At 43.9% G+C, this 26,904-nt stretch overlaps 1 protein-coding gene across 8 annotated transcripts in view; it reads right to left on the bottom strand.

Moving 5' to 3' along the window:
• Nucleotides 1-26,904, bottom strand: part of PPP6R3 (protein phosphatase 6 regulatory subunit 3) — a 145,602-nt gene that overhangs the window by 56,817 nt on the left and 61,881 nt on the right. For 6 of the 8 annotated variants that reach the window (XM_046643784.1, XM_046643783.1, XM_046643782.1 and 3 more), the window contains 6 exons: nt 20,579-20,811; nt 15,346-15,532; nt 11,934-12,071; nt 9,243-9,308; nt 6,922-7,034; nt 2,646-2,759 (listed from right to left, as the gene is read on the bottom strand). In XM_046643784.1, coding sequence (XP_046499740.1) covers nt 2,646-2,759; nt 6,922-7,034; nt 9,243-9,308; nt 11,934-12,071; nt 15,346-15,532; nt 20,579-20,805 — 845 coding nt within the window. In that variant the 5' untranslated portion in view covers nt 20,806-20,811. Of the gene's footprint in view, nt 1-2,645; nt 2,760-6,921; nt 7,035-9,242; nt 9,309-11,933; nt 12,072-15,345; nt 15,533-20,578; nt 20,812-26,904 lie in introns of those variants that run through there. The other 2 variants (XM_046643785.1, XM_046643786.1) reach the window with 2 other exon arrangements.

The raw sequence follows: 26,904 nt of genomic DNA on the forward strand, positions 1-26,904 counted from the left end.
TCTAGGCCCAGAATGTGTCCCTGCCTCTCTCATGGGATAGAGGGTTTTCTCTGGTCCCTTCATCCCACCGCACACGGTTTTCACCGGTGTCTTCAAGGTTACAGCGTTTGCCACCCTTTCCTCAGTGGCTTAAGAGTTTTGTTCAGTAGCGGCCAAGAATGGAGGACCGTGGAGGGGGGAAATCATGCATGTCCCCCAAAGGCTGCAGCTCCACTTCCTCAGGCATATTCTGCAAGGGAAGCTTGCTCTAGTTTCTCGCCCTGCCACCAGCATTTCCCGAGAAGGGCTAGCAGGTGTGTACAAATTACCCTTGTGACTATACATCTCAGAGCTTCTTTGTTCTCCTGGCCCTGTAAGGTGCTCTGAGCATTGCATAACCTACTATTTTTCTACATTTATAAAAGAGATATCTGAACTACAATTTTATCAAGGTGAAAAAAATCTAATTTTTTCAAGATGAAAAATAAACTATATATGAAAGTACCAGTTCCTCAGTATAAGAACTAATACACACTAATTTACTCCTTCTCCTTATTTCTTGAGTTTTGTTAAAATAATCTGGAATTTATTTGCTTTTTTCGAAATGTGACTTTTCAATTATTCATTCTTAACATTTAACTTTCACGGTCATATTAATTTTCACATCCCTATCCATTTCATTATCTTTTATCAATATATCTCCTCTCTTAAGTCCTTTATTCTAACTTATTTTCTGTGTGGTTTGGTAAAGTGCATCTTTAAGTTCTTCACCCCAGGGACAGGACAGACAGAGCGCTGAGGTCTACTGTGCTTGCACATGCCCCTTCTGCCCTCACACCAACAACAGCATTTCAGGGTCACAATTCTGCCGTGCTTTTCAGGATTTACTTAGCTTTACAAACGAGATGTCCAGCAATCTGATTTGCTTTGTAGTTAACCCAATTTTTCTCATCTAGATACTTTTAAGATTTACCCTTTATCCTTGGGATTCAGAAATCTCATCAGGATAAGGCTAAGATCTGAGCCCCCACTGTCTTTTTTAAAATTTAATCTTGCTTAGTATTTGATAAAGCTTTCTGGTCTTCGGGCAAGTTCCTTCTGGTCAGAAATTTCCTTCTATTGTTTCTTTTATTGTTTTATAGTCTCTGTTTGCTCTAAGTTGTACAATTGTGGTTTCTTTTTTCCTCTTCCACAGGCAAAAAAGTATCCTTTTTCTCAGATTTATTCCTTTCTCAAGTCAAGGTAGTTGATGCAAACCTCAGAGCATCACTTCATGTGCTGTTAAACCATTTTAGGAGATGGTGTAATTGCCCTGCAGCATGAGTAGCAAGATGACAGTCTTGAACCATTTGATTAACACTTCAAGTTACTGGCTACATTATTTAAAATATGATTTACCACGGAAAACATAGACACAATCCCAAAATTACAACATACTTGAAGCAGTGCGGCCATACTGCCCTTCCATTATCCCTAACCAAAGATTAAACCAACCAGGAACAGAGATCAGGAATCTGGGAAGCAGGGGTTGGTAAGGTTGTGTTCACTATTTTGCTAGAAACCAAAATGACATCATTCAAAGCAAATCCAGAAATCTTGGACGGCCAGAGTCTTCATATGCTGACAGCAGACCTCTTCCATCCTCTTCTTCATGCCCTCTGGTTTACTGAATGGATCCAATAGTGAGTAAGAAAATACAAATTCTAATCTCAAAACCACGCACTCCTGGAGTGCTGACATATACATATTGCTTCAAATTCTCATGCTCCAGGAAATAATCAGAAAACTCTGACAATTAGTAAGTAAATTGGCAGTGGACATAAACTGTAAAGAATAACATGACAGGGGCCGCCCCCGTGGCCGAGTGGTTAAGTCTGCGCACTCCACTTCGGATCCTGGGCGCGGACACAGTACCACTCATCAAGCCACGCTCAGGCGGAGTCCCACGTGCCACAACTAGAAGGACTCACCACTAAAATATACAACTCTGTAATGGGGGAGCTTTGGGGAGAAGGAAAAATTTAAAAAAAAGGAATAACATGACAAACATTAAACGGCTGGTCCAGGGGCACACACATGGGACAAAGAGACTACATTTCTGATTCTGAAACACTTAGCACAAATTTTTCCTTAAAGCCTCAAGCCACCTGCCCATCCATTTGAAAGTAGCCTCAAAACTGCAGCGCCCCTACATGAGGAACCCTGAAAACACCATGTGAAGCCTCAAGTCAGCATGTGCAGGAAAGTATCACAAGACGGAAGAGTCCCTCAGTCGCCACTTGGAGGAGACCAGGAGGAACACCTATTTTCTATTTTTGTAAGCAAGAAATAAGCTTCTCTCATGTTTGAGCCATTATACAGCTTTCTGATTTGTTTATTATGGCTCTTATTATAGTAGCATTTCCTTTAACCACTACAAAAACCCAAATGACTAGAATCCAAATACTGCCAATAAATAGTGCTTACCAACCATATTTTTCAACGGCATCCCTATGTACCACACTCACCTAAAGCTAACTTATAGTTTATACAGCAGGAAAAGAGTCAGCAGCTGAAATTCAAGGGCAGGGTATTGTAGCTTATCAACCAACAACCTAACTCTCAGCTTTTAAAAACTCTAGAAGGAAAACAAATGGCTCATTTTAGGAGATAAAAGGAAAGCTTACGTTGGTCGTCGCGTCTCAAGTAAAGTCAGCAATATCTGGATTGCACTGACTATGGCTGATTCGTTTTTCTCCTTGTGGAAAATATTTGATAGAAGCTGCTCTATAATTTCTTGCCTAGGGAAAGAAATCAATAGTCACATGCTAACTGTAATATCATTTAACAGTAACAACTTCAGAGAAAAAGACCATGTGCCAGTAAGACGAGTATTACACAAGAGTTCAACCTCACTTGGGCGTAGATGTTTTACTTAAAAATATTTTATTTTTAATACATTTATTAAAGTAGACAAGCAATCCTGCTTATTATGAATGTAACACTCCCATACATATATTCCTACCCTCTCCCCTCAGCGAAATCATCTGGGCCTGCTTGCCTTTGCCAATCTTGTTGACACTCAGACCAGGGTGGTGGGGGTGGTGATGGTAGCTGGGGGTGGTAATTATGACTTAGAACTCTTGACCTCACAAAAGAGGAGGCATTTTTCAAAAATGCTAATTAAAATCCATAAATGTTTTCCCACAAAGGCATTAACGTATAATCAACAAAGATCTAAAACAGGTAAAAGAGAAGGCCAACTGTTACAGTTTACTCTACAATTAAAATTTGGTAAATCAAAATAATACCGTAGCAATAAACTGGATTTGAATAAACAATTGCCCAAAAAGTATCCTCCAGAGGCTCTTCCCATTGCACCTCTACCGTACAGATGCAAAGTCACAATTAACCTAAGACACAGGGGCACCTGTTAGGTAAATTTACACAGACATTCTCAAGGAAAACCTCAGTTTCTTAGGATCTCAGTAATTTTTAGAATCTATGCAGATTAAGAAATGGAATCTCCCTTACATATTATATGACATACAGTCAGGCTGTCCCTGTTTCTCAACTGGCAGAGACAGCAGTCATCCCAAGGTACAGCTGTGCTCACCGGATCCTAACACCATCCCTGACCGCCCCCTGCCAGGCTAAGGAAGCAAGTAGGAGAGAATCTCTTTCTATTCGGGTGAAGCAAATAAAACTGGTATCTAACTAACTTCAGAGGATCCCCTTGCAGGAAGGCGCTTTCCAGTGCTCCCAGAGCAGCACTCAAAGTGCTTGTGAGGCCTCTGCCCAAAGCAGCACCGTGAAACACACAGCACAGCACTGAGCACACAGCAGTTCACAGAATAAACGTTAGGTTTGGGATTGAGCTCCGGAAAACAAATGGCCTTTTACAGCAAATACGTATATTCCTCAAACAGCAGCCTCAGTCCAGGTAGAGGGTCCCGACACGGCACCATCTGCAGATGTCCACCTTCTCAATCCATCGTAGTATTCTTACTTATCAGAGAGCGGTCTCATACCCTCATAAATACTGATGCCCAAAGGGACTGGCTAACAAAGAGGTCCTCACTGTCTCCTGGCTGCATCAAACTGGAAGTGTACTGGAACCATGAAAGCATTTTACTAGTAGACAAAACGATAAAATAATCAGCAAAAATTTGATGGTCAAGATGCAACACAGTAGCTGAGCCATATTCTGAGTCTTACCTAAACATACAAATATCACCAAATACAGAAGAAATCATAAACTGAAGGACTGAGCTTATCAAACAGGATAAAAATATTTCTCCATATTCTTTAAATAAGGCATTTACTTACATGCGAGAGAAAATATATTCACTTTCACATTAAAAAAAGAACGGAGTTCTTGGCGGAGCACCAGGACACGAGCTGTTCCACCTGGAGCACGCAGGGTCTCCAGCCGAGGTCTCCTCTGAGGCCATGGCTCACCCTCATTTGCTTTTGTTTTTTCTAGGCAGCCAGAGGAGAGGCTCACTGCTATAAACTAAGTGGCTCAACTGGCATCAAACCCCAACTCATTCTAAGCTCATTAGTATCAAGAACTTAGAGCTGCACAGTCCAACGCTCTCTAACAGAACCGTTTTTAAAGGAATTTTTGAACTTCAAAATTCTCCACAGAGCCACTAAACGGACTACATTCCATTTAAGCCCAGCCTGCCTCCCAAGCCGCTACTCACTACCTGACACTCAATCTGCTTTCTCCAAGACCTTCTGGGACGCCACCCGTCTTTACCTTCTCTTTAACCTCAACTCATCTCTTTAAGTTCCAAAAAGAGTTAGGTAATCTGTTTGTATACTATGTATTGCCAGTAGATTGACCTAATAATACATTGCTGTATTATTAGATAATAACTTAGAAAATATATAGATATTATATATTACATAATATAGCAAATATATGTAAGATGCTACTATGATTAATAAAAGTCTACAAAGCTTATAGAAGCCATTGTCACTGTGTATTTTCTCAATCAACAGCTACTAAAAGAACCACCATAATGCCTGATATTCAAAGGGCTTGGCTCTCCTTCTCAAGAAGAGCGTGGGGAGAAGCACTATGACAGACGAAGTCCCCCCACGCTAAGCGCGGGAAGGTTGAACTCAGTGACATCATGGGGCTCCTGACCCATCAGGTCCATGTATCTGAAGAAATTTACTCCAACTAAGAGTTAATGATGCCAATTCTGAGCATGCACCCATCTGCAGCAAGTGACAGTTGCCTGATCCGGGACTAAAGACAGCCTAACTCTGACAGCTAGCATCTAGAAAGGCTCCACATTCGGTTGACACCGAGTTGTGTGAAGAGGGCCGCATGGCGCTAAGGGCCTCGGGGATGGCCACCGAGCTGCCTGACGTCCACGGTGGCCAGCACTGTCTACGGGGGGAGTCGTTCACCACATGTGGCCACTGAGCACTCAAAATGTCACTAGTCTGAATCGATCTGTCCTAAGTGTAAAATACACACTGGATTTCTAAAACTCTGTACAAAGAAAAGAATGCAAAATATCTCAATAATTTTTAAGTGAACATATGTTGAAATATTTTCTATCTATTAGATTAAATACAATATATTATGAAAATTAACTTCACCTATTCTTTAATGTGGCGACTATAAAATTTAAAATTATGTGTGACGTTTATTACATTTCTATTGGACAGTGCTGTCATGAACCATATGAAATTGCTGATATTCAACATTTTTTTAACCTACTCAAATGCCAGTTTTACATGGTTCAACCTAATACTACCACAATTATTAGTATTTGAATGTGGAATGTCTTCTATGTTACAAAAGGAATACATGTCATACCGCCAAGAATAACTGAAGTGAGGCAGGTAAAATGACGTTTTACTCAGAAGCTGATAATCTCTTTTAAGTTTGGCAATTTTGGAGAACTAGTCAACTCCTTTCTATTCTACAATACACACAACTTGACTTCTCAGAAGACGGAGTTTAAAACAAGATCCTTGTCTCTAATCTGTTCCTTCCTTGTCTCACACTTGCCAAGTAAGTAACACACACAAATGTTTTATTTTAATAAATGGGCCTTCCAGGTAGTTAAGCCAAAAGATGCCAAACGAGCTTCAATATACAGGAAGACTAAGGACTCACAAAGTCATTAAAAATAACGACAGTAGCAATAAACTGAAGCAAGACTGGCATTTGTACTTAACAATTCTAACTGTGTGTACTCTCTCCACTTATTCATCCAGTGGGGAAATGCCCGATTTCCTTTACTAAAATAACTTTCAGCTGTATAGACGCAGGTCAAATGTATGCCCACGCTTGATGGTAAATACTCTTTCTGAAAATGTGTGAATCCAGAAAAACGAGTACACGGAGGTTGGCCATTCACAAATGTCAAAAGAGCACATCATTCTGCAGCTGTCTTCTACATAAACATGCGATGGCTATTCATAAGAAATTGTCTAAAAATAAGGGCAGAAGCAGTACAAAGAAATGAAACATACATCTAACCCTTCCAATCAGGTCTGGTGAGGGTGCCCCTAGTCAGCTGCAAAGGCATAGTAAATCCTAAGAAGGGCTTCTGACAAAAATCATTGCCTAAAATGGGTCAAATCAGTTCATACATCAGAGTGTTCTCCAGCAAAGACTCGTGGAGGCAGTGACAAGTTATGATGCAGCTACCCCACCTTACGAAGGCTTTAGAGAATTCCAGTTGACAACTACGTGAAAAGTTCAAAGTCTACATAGAAACGCCATTTATTTCCACTCTTACCCTGCAGGTCTCCGCTGGGCCTCGCAAATGGCTGAGATCAGGTGGGCAGGTTTGTCTGCCTGCTCACCCACCCAAGGGCACATTCCAGGGACGTGGTTCCCCCACAGGGAACATTTACCAACCACTCACAATGGGAACACATCGAATAGCATCAATACCAAAAAGAACAAGAAGAGAGATTTAAACATACTTTTCTAGAGTGGCAAGCAGGGGATCTGGTTCTGTACTGTTCTGAATTTGTAACATCTGGTCTCTGCTCAGGCGAACAATTTCACAAAGTGACTGTGATGCATTTGAATGCCGCTAAAGGAAAAAAGTACAATTTTAACTATAAAACACGTCAGAAGTCAAATTTATAACAAAAAGTTAACAAGGAAATTGCTTAAGAAATAACCCAAATTAACACTGGTCATAAGTTGCAGTGAGTAAAAAGTTAAGCTCCAAAGAAATAACATATGTAAAAAGCATTTTATTCTGCCAGGCTAATAAGCTTTACTTAACAACACTGCACAGTACATACCACTAAGTGTTGGGAGATGTAATCAAAGTTCTGGCAAGGAAAATTGTCTGCAATTGAATATTTGAAAAGATATATTCCCCAAATATACACTTTCATCAGCATAGAAAGATGCATACGCTTCTTTGATTTAAAAGAAAAAGGCAAATACAGCTTTCCGGAATATACCAAAGAGTTAGAAATACGGCATCTCCCAGTGTCCAGCGTGTTTACCTTACAGGAAAGCACTGAGATCTCAGCACCCAAATATGTCATGTTCTGTGGCATGTGGCACTGAGCATATGCAAACTGAGCAATGTGTGCCCAGTGCAGGTAAAACAGTGATCTTCAAGCACAGGTGACAACACACACCAGGATATCAAAATCCACTCACTGGAATCAGAAGCCTAACATTTCCTTAATAAATATAAATTGGTCCGTATAATTTTAGCATATCATTTATCACTTAATACAAAATAAGTATCAATAGAACTGTGCAAAAGGCAAAATGGACTTTCTAGCAAGTCAAGCAGGGAAGGTGCTGATGCCCCCAAATGCTTTGTCCTTCACAAAAAAACCTGCTGTGGAGTTAGACTCCTCCTTTATCAATTCCTCCTGCACCCTGCACACAGGTATAATATCCTGTTGAGCAATCAAGTTCAAGTTCTTCTGCTCAAGACCAGGAATCCAGTGACGAGTGAGCCTCGTCCATGGCATGCACTCCCTGTGAATGGGGCAGGCCATGCTCCAGTCATCGCTCTCCAGGACCTGCGCTGGCCACATTTCCAACATAGGAGAAATGTGCCTGGGGACCATCCAAGGCCCCTGCCGCAGGAGGAGGGATTATCATTATCACCCTAACCAGACCGAAGGCTCCTTCTAAGCAGGGGTTCTCACACTCCAGCACTCCTTCCCTCCATCACCCAACGCTTGGACACACCGGAATGTGCCCTGAATGTCGACACTAACAATACTGCAGGAGGCACATGATGCTCTGTCTCAAGGGAAATGATGGCGAATCCACAGCCCCTTCAATGGTTAGCTCTTTGTTTTTAAGCCAGTTTTAGATAAACCCCAGGTACCAAAGTGGAGTGGAATGGACCGCAGTGGAAGAGGCTAGATTCACCTCTGTAGAAATTTACCTTCGTGAGAGAGAATATCCACTTCTTCCTTTGCATTGGTCCTCTATCGGGATCACTGTCCAATTAACCCCTAATCTTTAGGAGTACAAGGAGGTCCCCCTGTGCCCCAGGACACACCCTGCATCTCCTTTACACCAATTCCTTCGTGGCTATTAGGTTGAACCATCTGGAATTGTCATGTCTGTAGGCAGAAATGGCTGAATGCTGGCAATTCCATATGGCTTAGCCCACTGCTGAAGGTGGCAGTAAGAGCAGCAGCAGAGAAGTGGTGACAGTCTCCTCCAAAGGCACACCCGCTGGTCCTGACAACCCCACCCGACATGTGTTCCTCAGCACAGAGCTTTAACCCCATTGCCATGTCAATCTTCAGCACTCAGGACAAAGGCCAAACCTGCCAGAGCACAAAAGCCTGAGCCAGGAAGTACAGGCCCCAAGAGCTCGTCACTCGAGGGGTTCATGGGTGACCAGGATCCTGCTGTGCTGCCAGGAAAGCTCTGGTCAGAATGGAAAGAACAAATGCAGACATGGCCGTGTTATCTAGGCTAAAGATGGGTATAAAAGGAACAAGAAGTGCGGACGGAGGAGGTGTGTACTAAAGGCAAGCAGACTGAGCATGAAATCCCAGCTCTAGAAACAAGACAATGCTAGAACCAAGGCCTGCTGTTTCACGTTTCTGGAAATATTCTGGGTAACAGCAAAACATACATTTTTCAAAGGCTTTAGTGTTGAGAAAATTTCAACTTTAAGAATGCCTAATTATCACTGTTCTACCTGCTCTCTACCTTCATATCTTGTACAGTTCTGCTCTGTGCCCAAATAAACACGGTTCTTTTTTTAAAAAAATCAAGTTTATAGTCACACAAGAGAACTTACATCTTCTTCTTGCGATGGATGAACTATTTCCACAAGCCTCTGGATAATTTTCTCCTCATTTAACCACTGTAAAACACATTGTAGAAGTAATCATAGCAATGAGTGGCTCCTGTTCAAGCCCCAATGAAGATTAACATACTTGGAAATATCCATCACATTTTAAGTAGAATGTTACAGGTTTCTCTGGACTTTGAACACTACAGGAAATTAAAAGTCCCCCAAGGAAAATGGCAGTGAATATATTATTTTAACAGTAGCCAACAGTTACCAACTACTCCCCAAATTACAATACCCACATACAAAAATTCTCTATATCAGCTTCTTAGCTAGGAGTAATTCCCAGACGCTGAGCACTAAAAGGGGTCTGCACTTCGGTTATGGAGGGGTAATACATTATACATTTTCTATAAGAGAGCATTCACTTTAAGAGAGCTTCAGAAAGACTAGAAAAACAATATTCAGTATCAAGCCTCTGGGTTAAAACACGTGATGAACTTTTGGATTCCAAAAGCAAAACCACCACAGGAAATGTGGACTTGGGGGGAGAGCCACCACAGAAGCCGAGTTTATCCGCCCTGTCACATGTTAGCAGAGAGCTGTTATCATGACTAGGACAATCTCTTCTTAATCTTTATATGAGAGACTGCTCTGAAGGGACATATGAAGGGGATGAGAATAAGGAGGAATAAGTGAAAAATCAGCTGGTGTAATGCTAGTTCCACAAAGAGAGAAACACCATCATAAACAAGGGGCTCGCTACCTACAAAGGACACACGCACAAAGCCCTGAAGGTTAAAGGAGACGGGGGCGGGGTGCGGTTGGGTGGGTAGGAGGCCCACTGGGTGACAAGAAATCAAATACGATTTGCTAAAGACAGAAAAAGAAACCCTGAAGCTGCCCCGGCTCCATAGGGAAAACAAGCCAAGGGAAAAAGCAAACAAAGCTATCGGGAGGGTACTACAAAGGCAGAGACCCAACTTGACGTTTTAAGATCTGCCTTCAAATGTACACATCAACCACCCTCTCGTTAAAATGCAGATTCTGATTCAGCAGGACAGGGTGAGCGCTGAGCTCACGGAGTTCTAACAAGCTCCCAGGTGATGTTTGGGAGGCCCTGAGTAGCAATGTCCTAAAACAGAGGACGGTAACACCTGTATGGTGGGGGGGGGGGGGGGGGGGGGGCGGGGGGACGGGACGGGATGGAGGGTCCTGAGCACCAAGGGAGAAAGCAGGATCCTGTGGGCAAGGAGCTAATCAGTCTCCGGCCCCTACTGCCTCCACAGCCATTAACAAGCACCTCAACTCCAAGCCCACTTCTGGACTGATTCCCCACGGTTGGCCTCCAAATCAAAGGAAGACAAGGAGTTCCTAAGCATCTTTCCGCCAACCACCTGTGCCTTTATTTAACCACCTATCATTATAGCCCTCCAGAAGCACATCCGTTCTTCTGGAAACGGGCCCTGAGATTCAACCCCAAGTGACCAAAGGAATTTCTGAGAAACCAGACTGAACAATTTCCCCCTATAATAATCTAAAAATAAAGGTTACCCGCCTCCTTGTCCTCAACAGTCTTGCCCGGAATCTTCAACTTCTTTTGATAAAAGACAGCCATAGAAACACACCTCCAAGGAACCAGCATCCCAATTTAGGGCCTCTTCCCACAGGCAACCCCCAGGACATTCACTAGCTATACCCAACTGCGCTTCTCAGCAGACCTCTGCCTGGTTCTACAGATCCAGCCCTGAACCCATGCCCAGATTCTTCCCCTCATACAAACACAAGCCCTGGCATATTTGCCCATCTCAGAAAAACGTGCTCTTTCCTGGGACACCACCTGACAAACCCTTCTGCTGTCTTTCCTTCCAGTCCTTGCAGGTCTTTAATTAAAATGAGCATTTTCAACAAAACTCATTTCCAGAGAAATGAGTGAGGCCTGAGGTTCCAGGTTGAGTATTAAAGATGGAATGGGCTGGGGAATGGTTCTAGAAGAAGGCAGCGAAGAGAGGAAGAAAGAGATGACAAGAGGAGGAGGCAGATGAGAAACCTTATCTTTAAGTTACATCCTTCCCTCTTTCCACCCAAATTTCACCTAAGACAGCTCTTCAAAAGGCACAGGTATCCTAAAATAACCATCTCTCTAAAGTTTAAAATATTGCCCTTTTGGAAGCAAACTCTGTTCTCCCTCTTATCCCATGCTCCTAGTACCCAGAAGAACAAGGTTACTTCTGAAGCCTGATTCCCTGGAAATATCGGCATCTCTCCTTTTTGACTTAGAGATAACTCTGCAGTGTGTGTTCTCAAGAAAGAAGCTTCATAGCATACTCAGATGAGATTTATAGCTCCCAGCTTCTTATTTCTCCTCTTACCAGCTTTAAGACAAATCCTCCACCCATTGCACAGTCCCACTCCCAGTGAAAAACAAACCAGCAAGGGGAAGGATCCCCTTTGGGATCCTTGGACAATGATGTTGGACAAGGAAACATCCCACATACTTAGGGATGTGCACATCTGGAATCCTAACCCTGCAAGATCTTCAGCTCATCCTCTCTCGGAACAACCCTCCTTCTCTACCCCCTCCTCCCAGACAACCTTCTGCTACCAATCCCCTGGAATCCCACCCCAGCACACAGCAGCCCAGCCAGCTCAGACACCACCCCCACTCCAGTCAACGACAGTCATAATCCTACTCACGTTCAGCACGTCTTGCCTGGGCTGTGGAGGCTCGATGCATGTCAGGAGCCTGAGCAACAGATCCATGATAGCCGAGGTTCCTATGTGCTTTATAAGAAGGTCTACAAAATCACGTTTCTTCTTCAAGAACTCCACAATCTAGAGGAGAACAGACCAAAACTGAACCACACATAACTTGGCAACTATCAACTTTAGAATGCTTTCAATCCTAATGCCTCTAACTGCCCCCTCCAAAATCCCAACACCACTTTAAGTCAAGGAGCAGCAAATGTTGAATTAGTAATAAGGTGTCCAACTGGAAAGCTTGCTAATTGTTACAATATTCAAAAACCCGTTAGAAAAAATTTGCCAAATTATCACATGCTCCCTAATACAAATGCACTATAATAGAATCTTTTATTTCTGCTCAATTTTATTATTAACTCTCAAAGAATGAGGATCAAAAATACAGTAACGCCTATAAAGAGCAAGAGAATATATCATTTAACAGTGTATGGACCTAAAGCAAGTCTATTAGACTTTGCACTAAAATGCAGAATAAATATTCAAAATCCTAATTATATGCTAGCAGGTAAGAGAGGAAAATTCAAAACATAAAGATTTCTACGTCAGTCAAAGTGGCTAACTCATCCGCTACAGAAACACCACATTTGGGTTTTAGTTCAGCAATTCATCCGATTAGATTACCACAAGGAGGGTGAGCGTGGAAGAGGCTGAAACTACGCCCAGGGCATATGAAAACAGTGATCAAGTCGTGACCCTGCCAGCTGGGTCTCCTGTGCAGGAAGAAGAGAGAGACTGTTCTGTCCCGCCCACCCGCTGCACCTTCGGATTTCTGCCATGTGCACGAAGCATCTACTCAGAAGGCCCAGGAGCAGCACGGCTGGTGCGGCAGCTGCTCTAACAAAGCCTCACGGAGTCTCTCAAAAGCCTGCGAGGGGGCGCTGCTTAACTCAATATTACAGATGAGGAAACCGAGGCTCAGACTGGTTAAGTATCTTGGAGAGCTAAAAAGTGGCTGCCCTGAGATTTAAACTTAGATTTGTATGCCCCAAAAGCCACGATCTTCCCATTATCCCACATGAAGAAGTCTAATAGCCAGAGATGACAACTAAGATTGCTTCACACAATCAGTGCAAATGCACGATTAACCATCACACGTTGCTTCTCTAGACAATGAGGTTAGCTCTTGTAATATAAATCTTGAAGAAGTTATATGTAATTAATCCACTCACAACTGAGTCACACAGTAGTTTTTAAAAGCACAGTAGAGGAGAGAGGAGGAAAAAGTCACAAGTGGTCAAAATACTGCATGATTCAGTGGCAAAAGCAGTGGATCTGGAGCCCAAAGGCATAAATCACAGCCCGTGCCAGGGACAGCCAGCAAGGACACTAGATGTCCTATACTGAGGATGACACTGCTGAGGTGCTAAACCATCCAACACTGAAGATGCCTGTACCCGGACTTTCTGGCCCTTGAGCTAACAAACGTCTGTATTGGCTAAGCCCAACTGAGCCTGAATTTTTTTCCCTTATTTGCAGTTGCATATATCCTTACTAACGTATCATGCGATGGGAAACCTTTACTTACACTCATGATTCTCAAAAGCACAGAGAGGTCTGACCTGTCCCTGAAGACAGCTGAAGAGCAAGGGCTATTGAATCCTCCCGTTATCATCCAAGGAGTCCTGAGCCAAGAGGCACAACAAGCAACAGAGTGACTGGGCCCTTTTCTCCATGCTTGACTGGCACGTGCCATCATCTTTACACACACAGTATGTCTGCCCTTGAAGACCAATGCAAATACTCAGAGCCCCACAAAGCTTCCAGTGTGTTCTCGCTCTCTATTAAAGGTACACTGAAAACCAGGACCCACAAATTTGGGTTCCCTGAGCAGAGAGTGAGGAAGGTGTAAGACCCGTTTAGATAATGCTACAACCATCTGGAACTGACTAGCAGCTTAGGCTGATGGGATGACTTGCACTTTCCTGAAACAGCCAGCAGTATTGTTATACCTCATCAGAAAGCAGACAGGGGAAGACAATCGGTATTAGAGTAATCATGATTTAGGGATTATTATCTAAGAAAAAAGAACCTCAATTCCAATACATTTAGGAAGGTAACCCTGCTTAACTAAGAACATGAAAGAACCATCGAGTCTTTCTAAAATAAAACATGGATCCACTTTGCCTGGCATAGGACGGACATACTGGGCCTAAAATAGCTCCCGTCCCTCCATGTCTGCTGATAGCAAGGGCGGGTCATGGAGCCTGCTCCGCAGCATGCAGGACACTAGGCCCAACCAGTGTAAGCCCCTGCACCTCTGGCATCAGTCCTGCTCACGGCACTCTGGCAGGTCTGTCTGTACCTGGGCTCTGAGCTGCTCGCTGCTCCCTGGCTGCCTGTTTCCCTAAGTGGATTCTAATCTCCTGGTAAGCAGATCATTTTCACGCCTATATCCACTAGAGCAGTGATTCTCAAATTTTAGCATGCATCAGAGTCATCTGGAAGGCTTGTTAAAACCCCATACTGCTGGGTCCCACCCCCGGGGTGTCTGATTCAGTAGGTGTGGGGCGGGGCTCAAGAACTTACATTTCTAACAAATTCTCAGCTGGTACTTATGCAGCTAGTCTGGGGACCACACTTTGAGAATCAGTGCACATACAAGAGATATTTGGAAAATAAGTTTCCCAAGTACATCCGAATTGTTTAAGAACAAGACACAGCGGGGAGGAGGGTGCAGGGAGGAGAGAAGAAGAAGAAAAAAGAGGGATGAGGAGAGGGAGCGGGGATTCCTGCCAGAACAGTGAGGTATGAATTTCTGTCGAGCACTGCTGGACGGAACAGCAGAGCTTAAGGACAACAGCACGGAAGTACACGACAGCCTACACTCAGGTGTCTCAAGCTAAACATTTAAGTTTTTGAGTGGAATCAAAATAGAAACAATCCCCGTTTGTGTAAGCCAATCACCACTTTCACTCTTGGGAAAGCTTTTTTGCGCTTCATTGATCATCATTAGGAGAAAGAAAAAACACAAACAGCTGTTACTTCGCCAGAGTCGCTGAGACCACTCGCACATTCAGTCGACTGCTCAGCATGCACCATGACGCGGTCTCCACAAATGGATGCCCGCCATTCTCATGCTTCTAACTACTTGTCAAAAGAAGAAACCAAAGGCTACTAAAAACTGAGATGCGAGGCACTTGGAAAAGAGTAGGTCAAGTGAGAACATATTCTTTACTGTGTCAATCAGTGTTAAGCGGCGAGCATTTAGAGCGCTGAGGTTTAAAAGATTCTTCTATAGAACCTGGACTTAGGGCACACTCACAACACTAAAGCAACAAAATCGTGGGGGGATCATCTCAGGGGGATGATCAGCCCTGATACTTACCTTCTGGAAAACAATATTTACCTGTTCTGGTTTTCTGCTGATAAGAATACTTAGCACCTTGCTGAAGAAACTGGCAAGTAGTGGGTTCAAGGGGGAATCGTTTAGGAGGAAGCTATATAATTTCATTAGCAAGGATTCATCTTCTCCCAGTCTATCATTCATCTGGGAGACATCAGAAGTGAGCAACTCACAAGATATATTTGGATACCTAGAAGAACAGGATACTTATATCATCATCTATGTTAACAGTTTAATTACATCAAGTAAAACACAAATCAGAAAGGCTTCCTAAAATTTTGTGAAAAATAACAAAATCACCTTCTAGGAATTAGAAAATCATGTCAATCTATTCTGTTCAACCTCTAGATTAAATTTTCTACTTTGTCTAAAAAACTGTCTCTAAACCAAGCATTAATAGCAACACATTTTCCCCAACGGAACGAGAGCACACCAAGGACTCGGGAGCCGAGGGAGGCGATGCCGCAGGGCATGGGCCTTCGCAGCTCCGCGTCTGCAGCAGGGACGGCCTGGGGCTGCAGCCATCAGCAGCCTGCGCTGGCAGAGAGAGCGGCACAGCTTGGAGGACAACCACAGGGGACGCCAGTTTCCTCGAAACCGCACTGCACACAGCACCTTTTAACTTCCCAAGACACACTGAAGTTCCTGGACCGGCCACCTCTGTCTTCACACGGGTTGCCAATGGCAGAAAGTTGCTTTGGGGGACTTCTCAAGTGTTCAGTCTATATTACATCTTCAGACAACAAATATTCGAAAACACTGAAGTGGAGAGCAGGACATGAGCCTGAGAACCCAGGTGGGAAGCTGTATGAAAACTCTGAGTGCTCCACACCAGCCTTCCAAGGTATTCTGGGGACCAGCCACCATCAGATCCCACTGCTGTGGGACTCAGAGCTCTTCCACAGACCCCTACAGCCCTAGAGATACCTGCACCCCTAAAGCACGCTTGCCTTCGAGCACCAGAGCACTCTCTGAGGAACAGGCAGCAGGTCCACTGTCTCCACTCACTTCCTTGCCGTCTGTTTTCAACAGTAACAATGGAGACTCCATGGCCCGTCCAGACTACACCCTCCCAGACCCACCGCTCCCTTCTCTGCTCTTTATTCCTCCCTGTCAAGCAGCCAGGATCCAGAACCGACTAGTCATCAGAGGCGGTGAGCTCAAATACTGTACCAGGACAGAGAGGTGACAAAACAGCCAGCAGCAGCTGTGTGACAACAGGGAGAGGTGAGGACTGTGGCTAGAACACATGCAACACCTTCAAGGCATCCAAGACCAGCAGCTGGCAGCCTGTCTTGAAGACCCTGGCTCGAGAGGCAACCGGCAACAGAGCAGAAGGCCACAAGACCTGAGGGGTCTGGTGTGAGGTCGCAAGAGGGACAGTGTGAGAATGTCTCAAAATGAACCTTTGTAGGTAATAAAAAACCTGAAGAGAAAGACGACAGAACTGACAGGTGCGTGGGCATGAAGATCACATTATCAAATAGCTATCTTTTGGAGGCTTATGGCTCAATCAAATTAAAGTCTTTCTCACTTCAAGGAACATACGGGCTCAAAGATGCCATACTTATTATAAAGCCACCACTATGCTGGGGACAGGACTATGCAGTGGACACAGGTGCAGCTTGTGGAGCCATACCATCTAGGTTCAGAACCTGTTTCCACCACTTACAAGCTGTATGACCTTGGTCAAGTTACTTAACCTCTCTGGGCCTCAGTTTCCAAGTCCGCAATATTAAGACAACAGTCCTTACCCCACAGAGGAGGATCACATACCGAATACTGAGAGGGCCTAGAATAAACGAATGCTGGCTGTTTTTACTCCTCTTTATTTTCTGCTTCATAAAACTGCCGCAACGCTGTACAGGGGCTGGGGTCGGGGAGGGCTTGTCTCAACTGCCCCAGTTTGAAAGTTGCCAGCAAATAAAGAATCAGTAAAAGGTAGCAGACCTCAACCCAGCGACGAGCCAAACGTATAAGGGTGTATTTCGCAAACCCTGACGCAGAAGGTCCAGCTGAGCGCATAGGCATCTTTTTCAGTTACATTTCATGAATTTTTCACTCTTTTCCTATAGGAGACTCGGAAGTACGGTCTAGCTGGAGGAGCTCATACATGGGACCCAGGCACTATACAGACGGCTCAAAGTTCTGGTTCTGCACAGGATGGGGCTACTCTCTCCCCCTCCCTCCATCCTTAACATTAAACGAGCTTCTAAAACACCCCAAAGACCCCCTCCACCCCACCCACCCGGCAAGGTCTCTCCTTTTCCCCCACTTGCATGTACGCTCTGACCTCGCTTCCTTTGTACTGACAACAGAGAAACAATCAGGAGAGAGCTCAGCCCAAACGCACCCACAACCTGCATCTGGGCCCCTTTCTCCTCCTGCTACACAGGAGCCAGCCTCGTTCCTAAAGCCAGCCCTCCACTCGCCCCCTTGATCACACTGCCGCCCAGCCACTCAAGCACAGTGCATCACTACATCTCCGGCTCCCTCTGCACTGCATCATTCTCACCAGCATATAAACAGACCGGTATTCTTCCACCTAGGGAAAAAACAAACACATCTCTCCTGACTCCCCGTCTGCCTGTAGCTCCCACCTTCTTCCTCTGCTCCCCTTCCAGGAAACCATTTGCAAGAGCTATCTCTACTTTGTCTTCAATTCTTCCTCAAAGGCACTCCAGGGCCCACATGCTCCACGCTGCAAATGCCAATGGCTACTTGGCCTGCCAGCAGCAGCCTCTCACCCACCCGACGGCCCATGTCCCCTTCCTGGAGCCTGTCACCCCCTGACCTTCAAGGCAGCAGCCCCTGACCCATCCGACGGCCCATGTCCCCTCCCTGGAGCCTGTCATCCCCTGACCTTCAAGGCAGCAGCCCCTGACCCACCCGAGGGACCATCTCTCCTTCCCGGAGCCTGGCTTCCCCTGGCCTTCAGGGCAGCAGCCCCTCCCCGTTCTCCTCTTGCCTCCAGCCACTCTGCAGTCCCTCTCTGTGAACTTTGACCGAAACAACAGCATTTCAGCTTGTGCATTTATAATACTACTTAAGGACCTATATTTAAAGTTCTGTTAGTTCAAATTTATGCTAAATTATTTAAAACCAGAAGTATCTGTATTACGATTAAAAAGGTTAGTGGAAAATGAGAAACTTTTAATACATTGTATACGATCACTGAATTAAGTTAAAACAGTGATAGTTCAATCTACATGTGTAGCTAACATATAGTTATGACGTTCACAAAATACAGCAATCACTCCAGCATCCAGAAACTATAAAAGACCAGTCTACATTTCCTTAGATGACTGTAGTTACTCCCAACCCTGAAAAGCTGTCAGATCCCATCTGGAAAGCCCTCTACGCTAATCCAGCTGCTGCAGTCAGCCCGTTACATGCAGGTTACACACAGCGGGGAGGCCCAGCAGAGAACTGCTCTGCCCAGCCCGAGTCATGCTCCCTTGAAATGGTGCCATTCAGAAGGCTATGTGTCCAGGGAGGCAAACTCCTCTTATAACCCCCAAAGTAGCACAAAAAACACTGGCGCGACAATACAACAAACGCCACAACTACTTTTTGGTAAAATAAGCATTTTCCATAAGGCACACTGACACTCCCCCAGTGAAAGAGGTATTAGCCTCATTCAGCTAGTGCAGAAACAGAAGGGCCAGCCCCTTCCTAAGTTCTCAGAGCAGTAAGAGGGAAGGGTTACGCCCCTCCCAGGTGGGCCTGAGGCCAAGCCCATCACACCGCCTCCTACCAGGATGCGTCCCTGGACAAGCATCACTCGCCTGTGCCAGCTCACTGAGAAGGGAATTCCAAAGCAGCAAAGTGTCTGTCTGTGGGAAATGGGAGTATGCTGGAATGCAAGTATTCCTTCTGCCAAATTTCTTTCCTCTTCTTTTTTAAGGCACTGATCTCTGAGTGGAGACTGTCATTGAATGCTAGTTGTCAATCTTAAATGGCTGGCAGGGAACATGACTCCTAGAAGACCCAAGCCCCCAGCAACCTGAAAGCATGAGTGAGTACTATTTCCCTGACAGCAAAACTTTCCCCACGAAGAAAAAAAGGATATCAGAAAAGAGGAACAGACTGGGGGAGAAAGGGCTAGGGAAAATCTACCAAAAGCCACAATTCTTCCTATTCCATTAAGTTTATTTAATAAATAGCCAATGACTTTTTGTTCCTGAATTTGTTTCCTGTATTTTCAGGGGGTTGGGGGAGCCAAATATTTCAATAGACTTGGAAATGAAAAAATAATTAACTGCAACCCCAATGCTTCAAATACATATGAAGTACAGGCACACTTCATTTTACTGTTTCACTTTACTGCACTTTGCGGATACTGTGTTTTCACACGACCCTCCACCAGCAGAAAGATTATGACTCGCTGAAGGTTCAGGTGATGGTCAGCATTTTTCAGCAATAAAGTATTTTTTAATTAAAGTATGTACTTTTATAAAGACACGATGCTGTTGCACACTTAGACTACAGTACAGTGTAAACATAACTTTTATATGCACTGGGAAACCAAACATTCTTGTGACTCACTTCACGGCATTATTCGCTCTATTGCGGTGGTCTGGAACTGGTCCCGCACTATCTCTGCGGTATGCCTGTACTCATAAAGGTTTCCAGGGGTCTGTACAGAAAGCGTTACAAGAGACAGTAATAAAGGATTCCCACTGCACTACCGGTGCGCATGTAAGCAGATCAAACCAGTTATGAATAGATAAAATCCGCTGTAGTTATTTATCCAAGGTGGTCCCTGCTTAAATGGAGCTACACTAACATTCAGCAAGAGCCTAACTCTTAATTTCAGTTAAGGAAGGTCAGGATTTATCTCATCAGCAACGCCCTTCAAAACCCCAGCTCTGGCTAAGATTTGGTGTGTGACGTTGGGGAATCACATTATCTCCATCTTCCTGTTCGCAAAGTAGAGAAATACTTACTTGGATCATCTTACTATTTTAAGAAAATCCATCACTGTTTATAAAGCGCTTTGCCCTTCCACAAACCTTCTGACTGAAATTCAGAACACTCATTTTTAAAATCCCGTGATTTCCCAGGACTTAGTTCTAAAGATAATATGCTCCACGGAGCCCGTCGCTCTTCACCGTCTTAACATTCCGTAAATGGTCTAGAGCAGCCCCACAGACTTGCTGGACGACAAGGATGACAATATTCTACCCCCGCTTCACTTTCGTCCCACCCTAGAGAGAAGATTGAATTGTCTTACTTGTATCTGATCTTTTCGTCCATGTCTTGAGGCGGTTCTTCTATAACGAATGAGACTAAGTCTTCGAGACATTCTGCTTTTAACAGAAACTCAATAAGTTTGCGGTTCTGAGCTTTACATTCCTGTAAAACATCTTCCTCATCCATTAACTCCTTCAGTGTTACATCTTCTCTTTCTAGAAGTGTGTCTATGTGGGATGATGAGTGAAGATCAAATTTCCAAAACATGCTGGTCTAAACAAAATGCAGAGAGTATTTCAAATAAAATTTCAACTTCATATTAATTTCCCAAAATTCAAACTTCAGTTTAGTTTCACAGTCTAAAATGCCAACTTGGGTCACAAAAGTAAAATAAGCTTCATAGTGAACCTATAAAATACTTCTTAAATAAGCAAAATTGGCAGGATATTTTCCTTCTCAGAAAAGAAAATTTTTACTGATAAAAAATTTTGACCTGAAGGGAGGAAGATCCAAGATGGCGCCGTGAGTAGTCCTCTTTGTCTTTCCCCCTTCGAGTCTACAATTATTTGGACACTTATCGCTTGACAAAGGATATCCTGACAGCATCTCAGGACGTCTGAGATACCCACGCAACTATACATCGGAAGGCGGACGGACTTTCCTCCGGGAGGATGTGGAAATAGGTGAAAACTCTCCGACCCCGATGAGCAGCCTAGTACCCACAAGCGGCTTTCTTCCAACGGACGCCCCCAGAGGATCTACACACATCTAGGGCAGGAGCGAACACACAGCAGAGGAGCGACGGTGGAAACAGGTGACCAGAACCCTACCTAAACCCCCCGCAATTACTCCTAAACGCAGAGGGAAACTTTGGAGTTGCACACCGGAGCCCACGGGGAGACTCTCTCCCCGCCATTGGCGGGGAGACCCCGCCTGGTGTTCGCGGCGCCCGGAGGGTCCCAGAGAGAGTCGCTGAGGGTACAGAGGTCTCCCAGCTGCCGTTGCCCGCCCTGTGGGAGTAGGGATTGCCGGAGATCTCGGAGAGGACCGGGGCTGGGGGAAGTTTCAAAGGCCGGCTCTGCAACCCAGAGGGGAAGCTCCGGAGTTCCGCCCGGGCAGCAGACAAAACTCTCTGTCTGCCATTAGCAGAGGGGCCACGCCCAGCATTCACGGCTCCGGGAGAGGCCCGGAGAGAATCCCAGAGGGTGGGGCGACCCCCAGCTGCCGTTGCCCGCCCCGTGGGACTAGGGATAGCCGGAGATCTCGGAGAGGACTGGGGCTGGGGGGAGTTCCAGAGACCCAGCTTCGTAGCCTAGGGGGAAACCCTACAGGCTCACAGCAGCCTTAGGGAAAGCCTCTGCACAGCACCAGTAGAAGGCACCCAGCCGCCAGCCACAAGGCTGGGAAGACTCCAGGGCAAAAGCAGCATAGCTAGGTGAACTAACCACAGACTGTAGAAGATGCCAATAGCTCTCCTGCGACCCATAGAGGACAAGTGAGATTTTGTGAGTGCCGACAGCAACGGAGCGACAAATATAAGTGATCCCACCCCTGGCCGCTGGAAAAGCCCATAACACCGTTGCAGACCCCAAGGAGAGAGCACATCTAGGTGGGCTGCAACAGTAGGCACCAGCAGCCTGAAGCCCCCCTGTGACAGCCCCCACAGCAGAGGAGGGAATCCAAAGGGCCACTGTGGCTACGAGGAGGGGCCCAGGCCCAGTTAGCAACTGTGGACAGGGTTCCTGGTTGGTGCAGTATAAACAGCTGCTCCCCCACGGCAGCAGCTGAAACAAGTGAAAGGAGCAACTAAACTCTATCTCCATGCGGAGGCACAAATCAACAACATCAAGCAATATGAAAAAATACATTAAATCTCCAGAACAGAAAGAAAGTAACAAATACACAGAAAACAATCCCAAAGAAAATGAGATATATAACCTAAATGATGATGACTTCAAAACAGCCATCATTAAAATTCTCAATGAGTTAAGAGAGAATTCTGACCGACAACTCAACGAGTTCAGGAGCTATGTCACAAAAGAGTTTGATACGATAAAGAAGAACCAAACAGAAATAGTGGAAATGAAGAACACAATAGAGGAGATTAAGAAAAATCTAGATGCTCTGAACAGTAGGGCCGATAATATGGAGGAAAGAATTAGCAATTTGGAAGATGGCAATATAGAATTGCTGCAGGCAGAGGAGGAGAGAGAAGCAAGACTAAAAAGAAATGAAGAAACTCTCCGAGAATTATCAGACACAATTAGGACATGCAACGTAAGGATTATAGGTATACCAGAGGGAGAAGAGAAGGAGAAAGGGGCAGAAAGCCTATTCAAAGAAATAATGGCTGAGAACTTCCCAAATCTGGTGAGGGAGATGGATCTTCAGGTGACAGAAGCCAATAGATCTCCAAACTTTATCAATGCAAGAAGACCAACTCCACGGCATATAGTAGTGAAGCTAGCAAAAGTCAACGACAAGGAGAAAATACTAAGGACAGCCAGGCAAAAGAAACTAACCTACAAAGGAACCCCCATCAGGCTATCAGCAGATTTCTCAGCAGAAACTTTACAGGCTAGAAGAGAGTGGAATGATATATTCAAAAATCTGAAGGACAAAAATCTACAGCCGAGAATTCTCTACCCAGCGAAAATATCCTTCAAATACGATGGAGAAATAAAAACTTTCCCAGATAAACAAAAATTAAGGGAGTTCATTGCCACAAAACCTCCTCTTCAGGAAATTCTCAGGAAAACCCTCATTCCTGAAAAATCCAAAAAAGGAAAGGGGCTACAAAACCAAGAGCAGAGGAGATAAGTAGAAGGACAACAACAGAGAGTAGCAGCTCTACATCAGAACAGATTAAACCATGGGACGAGAAACAAAGGAAACTGAAGAAAACCGGAAAACAAGACACAAAATGGTAGTGGTAGGCCCCCACATCTCAATAATCACTCTAAATGTAAATGGATTGGACTCCCCAATCAAAAGACACAGAGTGGCAGGATGGATCAAAGAACAAGATCCAACAATATGCTGCCTCCAGGAAACACACCTCAGCCCCAAAGACAAACACAGACTCAGAGTGAAGGGATGGAGAACAATACTCCAAGCTAATAATGAACAAAAGAAAGCAGGTGTCGCTATACTAATATCAGACAAGGTAGATTTCAAAGCAAAACAGATAAAGAAAGATAAAGAGGGACAGTATATAATGATAAAAGGGACTCTCCACCAAGAAGACATAACACTTATAAACATCTACGCACCCAACACAGGAGCACCAAAATTTGTAAAGCAACTCTTAATAGAACTAAAAGAAGACATCAACAACAATACAATAATAGTAGGGGACCTCAACACACCATTAACACCAATGGACAGAACATCCAGACAGAAAATCAACAAGGAAATAATAGAATTAAATGAAAAATTAGACCAGATGGACTTAATAGATATATATAGAACACTTCATCCAAAAACAGCAGGTTACACATTCTTCTCAAGTGCACATGGAACATTCTCAAGGATTGACCATATTTTGGGAACCAAAGCAAACATCAATAAATACAAGAGAGTTGAAATAATATCAAGCATCTTTTCTGATCATAATGCTATTAAACTAGAAATCAACTACAAGAAAAAAGCAGAGAAAGGTGCAAAAATGTGGAGACTAAACAACACGCTTCTCAACAAACAATGGATCATTGAAGAAATTAAAGAAGAAATCAAATTTTATCTGGAGACTAATGAAAATGAGAACACGACATACCAAATCATTTGGGATGCAGCAAAAGCAGTCCTAAGAGGGAAATTCATCGCAATACAGGCTCACCTCACTAAACAAGAAAAAGCTCACATAAGCAACCTCAAACAACACCTAACAGAACTAGAAAAAGAAGAACAAACAAAGCCCAGAGTCAGTAGAAGGAGGGAAATAATAAAAATAAGAGCAGAAATAAACGATATTGAAACAAAAAAGACAATAGAAAGGATCAATGAAACAAAGAGTTGGTTCTTCGAAAGAATTAACAAAATTGACAAACCCCTAGCCAGACTCACCAAGAAAAGAGACATCGCAAATTAATAAAATTAAGAATGAGAGAGGAGAAATCACAACAGATACCAATGAAATACAAGAGATCATAAGAGAATACAATGAAAAACTATATGCCAACAAATTGAACAACCTGGAAGAAATGGACAAATTCCTAGACTCCTACAATCTCCCCAAACTGAATCAGGAAGATATGGAGAATCTGAATAGGCCAATCACAAGTAAGGAAATAGAAACGGTAATCAAAAACCTCCCCAAAAATAAGAGTCCAGGACCAGACGGCTTCTCTGGAGAATTCTACCAAACATTCAAAGAAGACTTAATACCTATTCTCCTCAAACTGTTCCAGAAAATTGAGAAAGATGGAGAACTCCCTAACACATTCTATGAAGCCAACATCACTCTGATCCCCAAACCTGACAAGGACAACACAAAGAAGGAGAACTACAGGCCGATATCACTGATGAACATAGATGCAAAAATCCTCAACAAAATTTTGGCAAACCGATTACAGCAATACATCAAAAAGATTATACACCATGATCAAGTGGGATTTATACCAGGGACACAGGGATGGTTCAACATCCGCAAGTCAATCAACGTGATACACTACATCAACAAAATGAAAAACAAAAACCACATGATCATCTCAATAGATGCAGAGAAAGCATTCGACAAGATCCAACACCCATTTATGATAAAAACCCTCAGTAAAATGGGTATAGAAGGAAAGTACCTCAACATAATAAAGGCCATGGGGGCTGGCCCCGTGGCCGAGTGGTTAAGTTCGCGCGCTCCGCTGCAGGCGGCCCAGTGTTTCGTTGGTTCGAATCCTGGGCGCGGACATGGCACTGCTCATCAAGCCACGCTGAGGCGGCATCCCACATGCCACAACTAGGTGGACCCACAACGAAGAATATACAACTATGTACCGGGGGGCTTTGCGGAGAAAAAGGAAAAACATAATAAAGGCCATATATGATAGACCCACAGCCAACATCATACTCAATGGACAAAAACTGAAAGCCATCCCTCTGAGGACAGGAACAAGACAAGGGTGCCCACTTTCACCACTCCTATTCAACATAGTACTGGAGGTGCTGGCCAGAGCAATTCGGCAGGAAAAAGAAATAAAAGGAATCCAAATAGGTAACGAAGAAGTAAAACTCTCTGTTTGCAGACGACATGATCTTATATATAGAAAACCCCAAAGAATCCACAGAAAAACTATTAGAAATAATCAACAACTACAGCAAAGTAGCAGGGTATAAAATTAACGTGCATAAATCAGTAGCATTTCTATACACTAACAATGAACTAACAGAAAAAGAACTCAAGAACTCAATCCCATTCACAATCGCAACGAAAAGAATAAAATACCTTGGGATAAACTTAACCAAGGAAGTGAAGGATCTATACAATGAAAACTACAAGACTTTCTTGAAAGAAATTGACGATGACATAAAGAGATGGAAAGACATTCCTTGCACATGGATTGGAAGAATAAACATAGTTAAAATGTCCATACTACCTAAAGCAATATACAGATTCAATGCTATCCCAATCAGAATCCCAAGATCATTCTTCACAGAAATTGAACAAACAATCCTAAAATTCATATGGGGCAACAAAAGACCACGAATTGCTAAAGCAATCCTGAGCAAGAAAAACAAAGCCGGCGGAATCACAATCCCCGATTTCAAAACATATTACAAAGCTACAGTGATCAAAACAGCATGGTACTGGTACAAAAACAGGTCCACAGATCAATGGAACAGAATTGAAAGCCCAGAGATAAAACCACACATCTATGGACAGCTAATCTTCGACAAAGGAGCAGAGGGCCTACAATGGAGAAAAGAAAGTCTCTTCAACAAATGGTGCTGGGAAAACTGGACAGCCACATGCAAAAGATTGAAAATTGACCAGTCTTTTTCACCACACACCAAAATAAACTCAAAATGGATCAAAGACCTAAAGATTAGGCCTGAGACAATAAGTCTTTTGGAAGAGAATATAGGCAGTACACTCTTTGACATCAGTTTCAAAAGAATCCTTTCGGACACTGTAAATCCTCAGTTGAGGGAAACAATAGAAAGAATAAACAAATGGGACTTCATCAGACTAAAGAGCTTCTTCAAGGCAAGGGAAAACAGGATTGAAACAAAAAAACAGCTCACTAATTGGGAAAACATATTTACAAGCCACTTATCTGACAAAGGGTTAATCTCCATAATATACAAAGAACTCACACTGCTTAACAACAAAAAAACAAACAACCCGATCAAAAAATGGGCAGAGGACAT

Source organism: Equus quagga, chromosome 17 (genome assembly GCF_021613505.1).
Source record: "Equus quagga isolate Etosha38 chromosome 17, UCLA_HA_Equagga_1.0, whole genome shotgun sequence".
In the NCBI taxonomy this organism is placed as follows: Eukaryota; Metazoa; Chordata; class Mammalia; order Perissodactyla; family Equidae; genus Equus; species Equus quagga.